The sequence below is a fragment of the Salvelinus sp. IW2-2015 genome, linkage group LG4q.1:29, assembly GCF_002910315.2.
Source record: "Salvelinus sp. IW2-2015 linkage group LG4q.1:29, ASM291031v2, whole genome shotgun sequence".
Taxonomy (NCBI): Eukaryota; Metazoa; Chordata; class Actinopteri; order Salmoniformes; family Salmonidae; genus Salvelinus; species Salvelinus sp. IW2-2015.
In genome coordinates, this window is record NC_036842.1 from 12254093 (window position 1) to 12268926 (window position 14834).

Consider the following 14834-nt stretch of genomic DNA (forward strand, 5'->3'; position numbering starts at 1 on the left):
TTACCTTTGACTCGATCGGCAGTCTGTCCAGATCACCATGGTATTTGTGTTCTTTATAATAGCCACATTAGCATTTCATTTTTTGAGGGTAAATACAGGTGAATATATTGATACAAAGTAACCTTCGAGAGTTTCACCAGTTATCAAAATGTCACACCAGGGTAAGCCTACACAAAACACAGCCCTTATTTTAAGTTTCTCTAAATCCATTATAAAATGAATGGTTGAAAAATGATTGGAACCATTTTTCGTTTGACTGCTAGGTTTTATGTCCTAAGACTCATGCTGTGTACTCTATAGCGCCTGTGACAGCATGGGCAGCGCCATTGAGGCTACAACCCATAAGGAATACCCACTATTTAAAATGCAGAAGCATGGTGGAAGCCCTCAATGGCGCTGCCTATGCTAATATTGCCTTTAGAGAATGATGGATAGGCCTCCATCATTCTCTATAGGTAGGTTTTCCTGTTTGGGAAAAGGCCATATAGTGGACCCGGAAAGTGACCCGGAAATTAATAAGTGGTCGAGGAGTTTGTCAATTCATTAGTAGGCAAACAGAAGACAGTCCCCCCCTCCTGAATTTCCACCTTTTTGGAAGTATGYTTGGGGTCATTGTCCATTTGGAAGACCATTTGTAACCAAGCTTTAACGTCCTGACTGATGTCTTGAGATGTTGCTTCAATATATCCACATAATTTCCCCTCCTCATGATGCCATCTATTTTGTTAAGTGTACCAGTTCCTCCTGCAGCAAAGCACCCCCACAACATGATGCTGCCACCCCCGTGCTTCACGGTTGGGATGCTGTTCTTCGGCTTGCAAGCCTCCCCTTTTTTCCTCCAAACATAACAATGGTCATTATGGCCAAACAGTTCTATTTTTGTTTCATCAAACCAGAGGACATTTTCTCCAAAAAGTATGATCTTTGTCCCATGTGCAGTTGAAAACCGTAGTCTGGCTCTTTTATGGCGGTTTTGGAGCAGTGGCTTCTTCCTTGTTGAGCGGCCTTTCAGGGTTATGTCGATATAGGACTCGTTTTACTATGGATATAGATACTTTTGTACCTGTTTCCTCCAGCATCTTCATAAGGTCCTTGCTGTTGTTCTGGATTGAGTTGCACTTTTCGCACCAAAGTACCTTCATCTCTAAGAGACAGAACGTGTCTCCTTCCTGAGTGGTATGATGGCTGCGTGGTCCCATGGTGTTTATACTTGCGTACTATTGTTTGCACAGATGAACGTGATACCTTCAGGCGATTGGAAATTGCTCCCAAGGATGAACCAGACTGTGGAGGTCTACAATTGTTTTTCTGAGGTCTTGGCTGATTTCTTTTGATTTCCCATTAGTCAAGCAAAGAAGCACTGAGTTTGAAGATAGGCCTTGAAATACATCCACAGGTACACCTCCAATTGAACTCAAATGATGTCAATTAGCCTATCAGAAGCTTCTTGAGCCATGACATCATTTTCTGGAATTTCCAAGCTGTTTAAAGGCACAGTCAACTTAGTGCATGTAAACTTCTGACCCACGGAATTGTGATACAGTGAATTATAAGTGAAATAATCTGTCTGTAAACAATTGTTGGGAAAATGACTTTGTAAGAGTAGATGTAGATGTCCTAACCGACTTGCCAAAACTATAGTTTGTAACAAGAAATTTGTTGGAGTTTTTAATGACTCCAACCTATGTGTATGTAAACTTCTGACCTGCAAACTGTATTTTCATTTACTTCTAAATAAGCTGATAAGGAAAAGCTATATGTCAATGATTTTCTCTCCATTTTGTAAATCAAATCACTCGTTGAATTAACTGTCTTCAATTCGAATTGACCCTACCRAACTCATGTAGTTCTATTCAATTAACAACACATAAGTATACACACACAAACAGTAATAGTAACAACAAAATTGACCAATAAACAACAAAATCACTGTATTGAGACCCTGTTGCATACCTGATAAAGCAACGAGGCCTCTCTCCAATGGTCGCTGAAGAGATCAAGTTGAAGACAGTTGATTCCCCWAACTGAATCAACCAAGGTAAGTCCAACCAAGGTGTGTGTAAATATTGTCCCGTTTCTCTGGTTTAGGGGATATGAGGTTTCTGCAGGAAATGCTACCCAGGTTCCTGACCTTTTACTGTGGTGAAACAGCTTAAAATTGGGTCCCTGACACTATTTGGAACAAATATAGCACTGTATAGGAAAAACTAGTACTCAGTAGGGTCTGTAGAATCCATATACAGTGYATTCGGAAAGTACTTGACTTTTTTCACATTTTGTTACATTACAGCCTTATTCTAAAATTGATKAAATTGCTTTTCCCCCCTTATCAATCTACACACAATACCTCATARTGACAAAGCAAAAACAGGTKYTTAGAAATGTTTGCAAATGTATAAAAAATACAAAACTGAAATAAAACATTTACATAACTATTCAGCGATTACAGCMTMGTGTCTTCTTGGGTATGACGCTACAAGMTTGGCACACCTGTATTTGGGGAATTTCTCCCATTMTTCTCTGCAGATCCTCTCAAGCTCTGTCAGGTTGGATGGGGAGCATTGCTGCAMMGCTATTTTCAGGTCTCTCCAGAGATGTTCGATCGGGTTCAAGTCGGGCTCTGGCTGGGCCACTCAAGRACATTCAGAGACTTGTCCCGAAGCCACTCCTGCATTGTCTTGGCTGTGTGCTTAGGTTTGTTGTCGTGTTGGAAGGTGAACCTTCGCCCCAGTCTGAGGTCCTGAGCGCTCTGGAGCAGGTTTTCATCAAGGATCTTTTTTCGCTTTGTCATTGCGRGGTATTGTGTGTAGATTGATGAGTTTTAACTTTTTTTTAAATGCATTATAGAATAAGACTGTAACGTAATAAAATGTGGAAAAGGGAAGGGATCTGAATATATTCTGAATACACTGTATGAAATAGGTGTTGATGAGCCTTTACACATTCATTAAATCAGCCCATGGCCGGCCACGTGCTAACAAATGCATCAGGTCAATCACTTGGCCTGACAAATAAAATATTTTTTAGGCAGTATAATAAAATCATGTTTCTATGGGTTTATATCACCCCAATTATACATAGCCTTATAACGTTTTTCTTAAACCGTCCTTGGTGGTCTACWCAATAGCAATCAATCAAAATGTTCGCTTCTTTGACTTGGGTWTTGGACTGAAAGTCAGAGGAACCTGTGTTCTGGTTTTGGCAATTGTGTGAACATTTTATTTGCCTCATAAAATATGTGCTCACTAGGAAATGTCTTAATCCATGGATCATATCGCCTATATCGCTCTATTGTCATTTGTGAGAAAAAAACAAGATTCTACCTTGTTTCATTAAGCTTCAAATTATGGGTGGGAGCTGCTTTGACAAGGTACAGTAAATGACCTAATGTCTTATTAGAAGGCTATTTTAAAGTTCTGAACAAGCACAAAATGAGGATGAAATACAGTTTTCACAAGTTTTATACTGTACTAGGGGATTGATTGGAAAATAATGGTTGTTTTTAACTTGTGCTCCTCCTGTAGCACAACCATCAGCCTCCCTTCCATTGCAGGGGCATAGGCAATTGTCTCAATTGTCTCAAAGCTTAAAAATCCTTCTTTAACTGGTCTCCTCCCCTTCATCTACACTGATTGAAGTGGATTTAAGAAGAGACATCAATAAGGGATCATAGTTTTCACCTGGATTCACCTGGTCAGTCGATGTCTTGGAAAGAGCAGAWGTCCTTTATGTTTTGTAAACTCAGTGTATATTKGCAATAATAATACATTTTATTTGGCAGATGCCTTTCAGGACACTCAAGGACATATTATATAATAAAATAATGTGCGGGTTCTTGCACTTGCCACTTTGCACTGAATCCATGTGCATTAAACAATAGCTAGGCTACAACRTGTAGGCTACTCACATTAGCTAGCTAGCTAAGACTCACTAGCCAACTTGTTTAGCAAAAACAAGTAAAATGGCCAAACAAAGCTCAATGTTCTATTTTTTCAAGAGACCATGACTGTAGAATTTGCCAAGTAATTTGACATCAGTGATTTTGCCATGAAGGGCCTCCAGTCTCCTTCTATACCAATCACTGATTGCAATGATTTAATCCTGGTCCTTAAAGACAGTTTCAGTACATTCAGAGACAATGACCAGACCTACAGCGCTGTTTTTATTCAGCACTTTTAAAAAGCATGAAAGACTTATCCACTTGCGACTTGCACATTCTCTCTTCCACCGCGGAGACATGACCATCAGTCCAGTGAAAAAAACAACAACTGTTATTTCAATTTTATTTCAATTTGTGCCTCAACAACTGACCTCTGACCAGTGTTATCATATAGCCTAGCTTAAGACTTCACTTTTGAAATATAAGGGACACTACGTTATTTATAATAAGGGAAAGGCCGACATGGAGAAAATCAGACATTTCTTACTATATATGAAATTAGGCAAATGAATTAAACAAATTTATTTCCAATCAATGTTAATAACCTATCATTTTTAGGAAATGCACTCGRCTTGCATTTTGACYCATGATGGGATYTYGACTAAAAAGAGGTTTGTGACCACTGTTCTAGTCTATATAGCAGGGATCATCAACTACATTCAGCCGAGCGGATGGTCAGGKGGCTGGAACATAATTACAAATCATTTGTAGACTGCAAATTGACCGCAAGAAGCCCAAACAGATATAATATTTTACTAAAACATAATAATTTCAAACCTTGCTTACATTTGTAAACGATCACATATACTGTATCTATCTATTATGGGTGGGAATACTTTGGAACAGATTTCCAAAATGTAAATTACTTGGAGCTGATTTGCTGATGTTTTTACAGTATTTTATGTACAACAACAAAACTTGGGARGCCAAATAAAATCACCCACTGGGCTGAATTCGGACAGTTGGTGAACTCTGTTACATTAGGATTATTATTGTTATACCAAGGCATTATGTTCTAGTCTCATAGTCTATTAATTATAGGCTTATGGTTTTTTATGTGTAGGTCTATGTCAGTCACATGTTAAATGCAAGAGTCAGGGATTTCCATAGGCCTACAAGACTATTTGGTCTGTAATGCAAAATCACATGTTAGATGGTTTGTTGTGTGCAATCGATTACAGTTGGGTATATGGTAGGCTATGCTTTTATGATTATTTAATGATGATTTGAGTTTCCAAATTTTGTCCCACCTACATTTTTGCTGGCACTGCAATCAACGGATTTCTGGCTACGCCACTGCCAGGAACACTCCATATTATTCAAAGCCCCATGAAATGACACCCTATAAATATTCTACAGACACTACTGAGTACTCCCCACCCCACTTTAATATCAGCACAAATAATAATTTTTCCTGTACAGTGTTGTATTTGTACCATATAGTGTCCAGTCAACACATTTTCAGCTGTTTGACCAGAGTAAAAGTCCAGCAACACTCCGTATTATTCAGAGCCCCATGAAATGACACCATATCTAGATTCTGTAGACCCTGCCTASTGAGTACTCCCACCTCACTTTTATGTCAGCACAAATCATATTTTTTTCTCTATAAACGAATATGTCATGCATTTGCATTGGGGGCATTTATTTGACCTTGGAGCATGTTCTAAAACACAAATGCAATGCAAATGTCACTTAAATATGAACAAATATGAAATCCTTATTGATGTTTAAACATACATCATGAATAACTACAGGTTAATTACACTTTTMTACTATTACGCGGGGGACTTTTATTTTGAAATAGTCCGCCATTCCGTGACCCGGATGTACTTATTTTTAGTGTTGCTGATAAGATGCTGACAAATTCATTCGCTCCGAATAATCTTTTGTCGAAATCATAACAATTTAACAGTTTACAGCTAAACAATTTCCTAAAATGTAACGTTGGCTGAAAACTTTTACTGAGTGTCCCTTGGATTGTCTTTAAATTCTCACATAAAAGGGTTCGTATTGCTTATTTCTTTACACTATAAGACAAATGTTGCGTTAGCTTCCGTTCCTCCCCCTCCCCTCCCCTCCTGGCTGGAGTGAGAGGGTCTGCAGTCGGCTCTCTCCAGCCCTGCTTCAACTAATCAAATCCCTGATGAGCAGGGGGTTGCGGGATTAGTAGCCTATATAATCAGGTGTGTAGAGTAAGGTTGGAGCAAAAGCCTKCATACCCAGTAGTAGCTGCTATTAGCAACGCTGGTGTGTTTACACTACAGCGTTGGTCCYTTTTGTATTGGCATTGAGTTGCACAAAAACAGTCCGTAGCGTAGGAAGCCTGGGACGTATTAATTTCGGAAGCCGTTTATTGTTTAATTAAGAACCAAACGGAAGCAAACAGAGMAACACGAGAGTTTGTATTGAAAAAAGTAAGGTATGTCCYTCCCCGTTTCGTTCCGTTTGCTTCCGTTTAAGAAACGTTTTGCAACAGGTTCGGCGTAATGAATGCGCCTCAGAACTTAAATATAGCGTTACTTACACAAACGTACTGTGCCGGTGGTCATGACGGTTGGTCATTAACACGGGGGAATTTGAGTCAAAATATCTGAAGAAATAACATTTATTGAAGAGTTTCCRAACGTGGTTCTGTTGTAGACCCATTTCTTATCCACTTACCTCATGTCAAAATAAAAGTCCTGCAGGTGCGCCATATGTTGACAAAAAAGGAATAACTTGTGGGGGACTTGTATTTTGACATGAGGTAAGCAGAGGACTTGGGTCTACAACAGACCCACGTTTGGAAAGTTGTTTAATAATAAGTAGCTTTAGATATTTTGACTCAAATTCCCYCTGTTTAAAGAACCAACTGTCCTACCCACCGGCTCAGTAAGTTGAAGTGGAATTTATGGTAAGCACCTCAAGGTCTGAGCACTTTGATTTGGCCTATATTGTGGTGGTCATTGTTGCAAATCATTGTGTGTTTTGTTTCAGAGATGTGAGGGWACCTACAGCTGACTGAAGTGAAGACCAGCATCTCAACCATGGGGAAGCGGTATTACTGTGACTACTGTGACCGGTCCTTTCAGGACAACATGCACAACAGGAAAAAACACCTGTATGGTGTTCAACACCACAGATCTAAAAAGGCCTGGTTTGACAATTTCAGGGGTAAGTCGTTTCATTTCCCAAGAGTTTCATGGTGCCTTTAAGACAAAAGACTAGGAGAAATCTTTACGTTAGTGATTTTCAGGTCAGKGAAGTCAGAAATCTAGGATGATGGCTGCCTTTCCTTACAGTTCTCTGCTGCCAATGACTGGAACGAATTGCAAAAATCTCTGAAGCTGGAGTCTTATATCTCCCCCTCTAACTTTAAGCATCAGCTGTCAGAGCAGCTTACCGATCACCAATCTGTAAATAGCACACCCAACTACCTCATCCACATATTATTACTTACCCTCTTGCTCTTTTGCACCCCAGTATCTCTACTTGCACATCWATCACTCCAGTATTAATGCTAAATTGTAATTATTTCGCCTCTATGGCCTATTTATTACCTACTTCCCTACTMTTCTACATTTGCACACACTGTACATAGATTTTTCTATTGTGTTATTGACTGTACGTTTGTTTATGTGTAACTGTTGTTTTTGTCGCACTGCTTTGCTTTATCTTGGCCAGGTCGCAGTTGTAAATGAGAACTTGTTCTCAACTGCCTACCTGGTTAAATAAAGGTTAAATATTATTATTATATATATTTTTTGATGCTTGAGTTTCTGACTTACAGTTGGATGACTGTAAAAAAATCTGACTGGGAAAACAATTTTTTCTGGGGTGGGAGTTCCCAGTTRTCTTGAATGCACCATTTGTCCAACATGGTTTGGTGTCAGAAAAAAACWGCATGGTGCTCTTAGAGGGCCAATCAGTAGTTAAAACAATAACAAAGCCACTGTTTCGGTAGAAAGCTGAGGGATGGGGCTGGAGAAATGTAATCACTCCCAAATTCCTAGACAGAGCTATGGATGCAAGGACAGGGACTGACCATCGATAATATCAGAATTATTGTTTTAACCATGTTTTTTAGGCTATACAGTGTTTGTTTACATTTACTTTGTTTACAAACATTGGAGTAAAACTAGCATATATTTTGCATTCTGATGACAGTTAAACTAAGCTCATGAGGCATTTATAAGTTATATTTTTTAAGAATCAGTGGGTACATATCATTAATTTGTAACTCTAAAAATGGATTTAGCAACTGCTGATTGACCTTTAAAAAAAAAATCATAATAACGGAGTCTTGGTATAAGGTGCTCTTTGAAAAAGGGCACTCTATAGACTGGCAGAAAAAAAGAAAGAGGATGGTGGCCACCACTTCGTAAATGTTAAATGTAGAAAAAATAATTATCTTGCACTCTTAAAGAACGAATGCAGGCACTTCTTGATTTAAAAAGGCTTTATTTACTTGGCATTTCAGTAGACATATTTAAAAATAGCATGTTTTGACTTCAGATCATCAGATCAGGGCTTAAAGGTTTGACACAGTAACCAATTAGAAGACATGGAACGTAATTAAACAAAATAACAGCATAAAGAGATGGTTGTGATTCAATTCAGAATGATGTGATCAAATACATTTCAGTTCGAGTCCTTTTCTGAATGAAATTGCAGTCCATTGTTGTTATGACCGTTGCCAGAAGATACCAATCCTACCCTTACACTTGTTTACACTGAGCTGCACTGTGGTCAGAAAACATACCTCAATGCAGGGTTGGGGATATGCCATTGTACTCCAAATGTTTACCTTTATCCACACTGTTCCATCGAGAAGATTGAAATACTTACAGCCAGTTTTCCTGGAAAACTGCCCTTATCGTCTTCATGCTAGCTAGCAGTAGCCACAGCAGCCATTACTGAATGGCACATCACGTTGAACAACAAAGGAGATAATTGGCTGACACTGCCATTCCAAAGTGGCTGTTGTGGCTACTGTATGTTTTCCGTTAGGGTTGGTATCTTCTGGCAACATCTGACAGATACTTGTCGTAACAGGCTGTAGACAATATGGCACCTCTTCTCTCATCACAGATGCAGCAGCCGTCCTGTATGATGAACAAACTAAGAAACCCTGCAGGAAATTTCTTCAGACAGGTAAAGACAACAAAGATAKAATGAACATTTTAATGAAAGACCCTTACAACAATCGGTGTGTAATGCTTCTTTTTTTGTCCTTTGCATCAGGCCAGTGTGTGTTTGGCAACAACTGTAGGTTCTCTCACATGTCAGAGAGGGACATGGAGAACTTAAGAATGCAGATTGAAGGTGAGTTGTTTCCACAAGATGGCACTGTCTGCCATGGACATGGTCCTCAWATTGAGAGTGGTAATTTATGAGCAATGCTGTCSTTGTTGTCGCAACCTTGCATGATGCTAACATTTTTAAGAAGTACAATTTTCCGTCATTATGGTGGCAAGTTACTCTGGTATTTCAATTATGAACACACAATGCCACTCTGTTAATTTAGGTGGTTCAATGAAATCTATAATAGTAATCATCTTCACTAATTTCACTCAGAATTCAAAGTTCCCATGGTGATTGTGTTAATGAAATCCATATTAAGAGGTGTAGTCTAATGTCTAGATGAAAGACGGAGCAGAGAGGACCCGGAGCACAGAGCGTCCCCTGAGCGGAGCATAGAGGAGTGGCTCACCAGGAGAGAGAAGAAGAGAGCCGCCCTCAGCAGTGGAAGGTACAGTATGAATCAATGGTCAAAGGCTGTCAGTACTTACATACAGTGCATGTTAGTGCTAAAATATGTTATTTACGCTTGCATGGAGTCAGATTTGATACAGTTAGTGTGAAAATATACTTTCTTAAAGTATTTTACTCTCTACAGTGTTCTGAAAGAGGAAGATGAGGAGGATGAAGATAATCAACCAGAGAATGACATACCGCAACATTTCCTCACCATTCCTGACCTTCCTCCCTCCCTTCGGCCCCCTCCCCCTGGAGGATGGAAAGTCAAAGTCCGAACTGAATGGGGTTGAAGGGGCAGTGCAGTTAATGGCAGTTTCACACTGAAATTTGTTAAAATTGTGATAATGCCCTTTTTGTGTAAGAGCTGTTTGAAAAAAAAGAACTGGATTTTCAACCTGTTCAGGTGGGGTGTTTTTTTTTGGTAACTGATTTGATTATTCTGACCAATGACCAGTCATCTTTTATTTGTATATGTATCCTGCTTTGAAGGGGTAAGCAGGGTAGGCTCAGAGTCTAGACGATCCTATCCACCAATCAGGGTTGTGTATGTTAATATATTTAAATTTGTATCAACACACCCACACGATCAGACTGAGCATTTCAATGGCAAAAGGAGCCTCAGTGAAATAAATATTTTCATGAAATAAACACACAGTGATTTATTAGACATACAGTGAATAAAAAAAGTATTTAGACTGCATGGGAGCTTTAAAGCTGGTTCRTCATTTCTTGCTCAAAGTTTGATGTGGTGATGCAAGAACGGATCATTAATTGCTATTAGGGCTCAAACTTTTACTTGATAGAAGTGAGTGAATTTGTAWTCTTCACATTTTAATAGATTTTTTTCCATCAGACTACATTCAAATTGAGTTGCGTGCATGCAGAGATTTTGTTGAGTTGGTCCTTGTATTCTGAGTTGGAAATGTACAGAATGTGAGGTTCTAATGCTTTTTAAATGATTGCCTCAGGAAAGCAGCAGAAGTGGAGTGGCTACCGTGATATAAACTCAGTAAAAAAAAGAAACGTCCTCTCACTGTCAACTGCATTTATTTTCAGCAAACTTAACGTGCAAATATTTGTATGAACATAACAAGATTCAACAACTGAGACATAAACAGAACAAGTTCCACAGACATGTGACTAACAGAAATGGAATATTGTGTCCCTGAACAAAGGGGGGATCAAAAGTAACAGTAAGTATCTGGTGTGGCCACCAGCTGCATTAAGTACTGCAGTGCATCTCCTCATTGACTGCACCAGATTTGCCAGTTCTTGTCGTGAGATGTTACCCCACTCTTCCAGCAAGGCACCTGCAAGTTCCCGGACATTTCTGAGGGGAATGGCCCTAGCCCTCACCCTCCGATCCAGCAGGTCCCAGACATGAGCAATGGGATTGAGATCTGGGCTCTTTGCTGGCCATGGCAGAACACTGACATTCCTGTCTTGCAGGAAATCACACACAGAACGAGCAGTATGGCTGGTGGCATTGTCATGCTGGAGGGTCATGTCAGAATGAGCCTGCATGAAGGGTAGCACATGAGGGAGGGGGATGTCTTCCCTGTAACGCACAGCGTTGAGATTGCCTGCAATGACAACAAGCTCAGTCCGATGATGCTGTGACACACCGCCCCAGACCATGACGGACCCTCCACCTCCAAATCGATCCCGCTCCAGWGTACAGGCCTCGGTGTAACGCTCATTCCTTTGACGATAAACGCGAATCCGACCATCATCCCTGGTGAGACAAAACCRYGACTCGTCAGTGAAGAGCACTTTTTGCCAGTCCTGTCTGGTCCAGCGACGGTGGGTTTGTGCCCATAGGCGACGTTGTTGCCGGTGATGTCTGGTGAGGACCTGCCTTACAACAGGCCTACAAGCCCTCAGTCCAGCCTCTCTCAGCCTATTGCGGACAGTCTGCGCACTGATGGAGGGATTGTTGTTCCTGTTGTAACTCTGGCAGTTGTTGCAATCCTRCACCTGTCCCGCAGGTGTGMTGTTCAGATGTACCGATCCTGTGCAGGTGTTTTTACACGTGGTCTGCCACTGCGAGGACGATCAGCTGTCTGTCCTGTCTCCCTGTAGCTCTGTCTTAGGTGTCTCACAGTACGGACATTGCAATTTATTGCCCTGGCCACATCTGCAGTCCTTATGCCTCGCAGCATGCCTAAGGCACGTTCACGCAGATGAGCAGAGACCCTGGGCATCTTTCTTTTGGTGTTTTTCAGARTCAGTAGAAAGGCCTCTTTAGTGTCCTAAGTTTTCATAACTATGTCTTAAAGACCGTTCCACCAGTGCATGTTCAGTAATTGTTTATGGTTCATTGAACAAGCATGGGTAACAGTGTTTAAACCCTTTACAATGAAGATCTGTGAAGTCATTTGGATTTTTACAAATTGTCTTTGAAAGACAGGGTTCTGAAGAAGGGACGTTTCTTTTTTTGCTGAGTTAATTTAAAAAATGTATTTTGTATTTTGTGATTTGCTTCCCTCCACATATTCTATGTGATGGGAAAGTGGTTTGTCCATGTTGGGATGATTTATTTATAATGGATGGCATACTGTTTTACCTCCAATTAAGTTCTGGGTCCGTATTAAGAGAACGAGGATCGGAACCGGAACAAAGAGCTCCACCCTCTCTGAGTTACAGGCAAGTCTATTGGCCAAATGTCCCCTCCCCTTATGTTTTTCGAAAGAAGAGAAAATCGTGATTTRTCCAAAGCATCGGAACTAATGCTGCTCGTTATCAAACCTTTTCGTATCATGACAGATCTACGATACCATTTATGTTTACGTAGTCTGTCCACGAGTGATTACCTCGCCAATGATGTTGTCCACGTACCAAGGATGGCTGGCCACTTGTGTAACAAAATGGTTTTAAATTTCCTATCTTCTGGTAATAAAATAGTGTTTTAACTGGACGTATTGTTATTTCCCCTGTTTCACTTGCAAGAACAACTAGACAAGTGGTATTCAGGACATTACTTCAGTGTGTTAATGGAGGCCTGTCYGTATGTGCCACACAGCTGCGGTCCAGACCAGATCTTGGTAGGATGTCCCATCACCCTGTGACAGGGACCCTTTGCTGGCAGCATCTGCCTTTCCTGTGACAGTGACACAGATTGAAACCGAAACCGCTACACCCTAAAAGAACATTTTCAATTTGTTTCAGATAGGCTCCCTGAGGGAGATGACAGGACAGTTGGATCCTGCCCTGGTTGGTTGGCCGGCAGTGTGAATAATATTCTGATGAATATTATGACCGTGCTGGCTGTCTCGCATCTCTGGGCTCTGTGATAAAAACTTTCAAGGCCAATATTGGAACAGGACTACAGTTAAAGACTTGTCTCAAAGCCTTAGTGTCTGCGTAACTGCCACCGAGAGCTTTGATATGTTTCACTGGCCCTGAGATTCCCAGGCATACAAAAACTTAACATAATTAAGTTGGTAATTACCAAAAAGTTATTACATTTTACTGTGGATGACTTGCATCCACACTTGTAGTTTTGCATGTACTCAAACTATTCACCAACATGTACAGTCATTGTAACCAAACACAATTCCAAGTACAAAAGTTTTTAGCTATCACTAGTAACTTCAATGTCATTAATATGCAGCTTGCATTGATTGCTTAATTGTCTGTACACTCTGTACCCTTTAGCTGCACTGCTCTCCTTTACCATCATAACTGCTCTTTAAGACCTTAACCTCCACAAATGAGAAGTTACAGTACTGAATAATGAGTCAATTCCCTGCTGAAATGTGACACATCAACAAGCTCTCTCTCAACTCAGCAAGAGAGACTTACAAGCCGAGTCCCAATGGAGCTCTGTTGTACATAGAGGCTGTCTTCCTTGAATCCATGATTAAACAAGTTGCCTGTGTCTTGGAAATATCGCAGTAGGCTATTTTATAACAGGTTGATGTTGAACGTTCTTGCGAGAGTGATTGCGTTTGACATAGGTGTTACTAAAAGCGGCTTGTGTTGTTTTGTTAATCTTCAGAAGTCCCTACAGATGTTTCGTTATTGACTTGTGCTCTAGGCACCAGGCAGTAGCAGAGGTCCATTCGCTGTGACTGTGAGTCGGTTTGTTTTTCACAATCCAGTCATTCAAGCATGGAATCTGAATTTTATGGGCTTACGGTTAAATGCAGAGTAACACCAAATCAACACTACCATGTTTTACTTTTGATTTGTAACACACAGTTGTAAGAGAAATGGCTCCCTAGCAGCAAGTCTTCAGCCTGTCTGCTGAAAGCATATGCACCAGGAACAGATGTTGATGTTGACTCAGTTGTTTGAGGAGCAGCACATGCCAGCCAGGTCAAACCTCATTTCACAGATTGGTCATTAATCATTAATGTAATCTTTTTATCTTTTATATCCCCCTAGTAGATAGCTTGGAATTAGGGTCAACACATGGAATTATCATGGTAAGAATGTAGATCATTATGCAGTTCTAGAAAACAAACAACATAAAACGATTGGAAATTAATATTTGGCTGATAAGTATCTAATAAACATTTCACTGCTTTGTTTGGAATCCAAAGGTTGATTGAAAATTAATGGAAAATAAAGGTTGATTAATGTATTATGCCGCAATAATAGTTGGTAAAGACGAAGTGGGATAATTTATCATATATTCATAGTGTAGGCGGCTGCTTGATTGGACCCATCATTGGTAGGCAGTCCGAGATGCATGAATGAATCATTATTGAGGCTGGGCACATTCTCCCCTTCCCGAGACAAGCACCAAAAGTCTAAACGTTTAATTAAGAGACAAGCAACCTTCTGCATCGCCTTTTGGGGAACGAGTCCCAGGCTTACCCCCAGTTGCTCTCTTGCCTCTCAGTAATTCAGTACCTGCAGGCACTATTCCAAACGTAGATCCTGTTTAAAAACCGTCCAACCGTTTCATCTTTCTCTTCAGTGGATGCTCCTCAGAGGAGGAATGGGAGGACCATCCTCCTCAATGAATTTCATAAAAATCGAAATAGTGAAACAGAAAAAAATATATCCTTTTTAGATAAAACTATACTAAATACAGATTCACTTAACCAAATAATTGATTAAAACACAATGTTTTGCAATGAAGGACTACAGTAGCCTCAGCAGCACTCTGTAGGGTAGCACCATGTTTAGCCGGAGGACAGCA

General features: G+C 40.3%; 1 protein-coding gene across 7 annotated transcripts; it reads left to right on the forward strand.

Moving 5' to 3' along the window:
• Window positions 1–5768: 5768 nt before the first annotated feature.
• zmat5 (zinc finger, matrin-type 5) lies at window positions 5769–10382 on the forward strand. 7 transcript variants are annotated; one of them, XM_023983743.2, is made up of 6 exons: window positions 5769–5946; window positions 6920–7096; window positions 9014–9076; window positions 9167–9247; window positions 9566–9674; window positions 9822–10382. In XM_023983743.2, exons 2-6 carry the CDS (start codon window positions 6970–6972, stop codon window positions 9970–9972), a joined length of 531 nt encoding a protein of 176 aa, XP_023839511.1. In that variant the 5' UTR covers window positions 5769–5946; window positions 6920–6969; the 3' UTR covers window positions 9973–10382. The 7 variants fall into 7 exon arrangements, with proteins under 7 accessions (XP_023839511.1, XP_023839507.1, XP_023839508.1 ...); XM_023983739.2 differs by having other exon boundaries at window positions 5770–5946; window positions 8978–9076; XM_023983740.2 differs by lacking the exon at window positions 5769–5946 and adding an exon at window positions 6036–6126 and having other exon boundaries at window positions 8978–9076.
• The last annotated feature ends 4452 nt before the right edge of the window (window positions 10383–14834 follow it).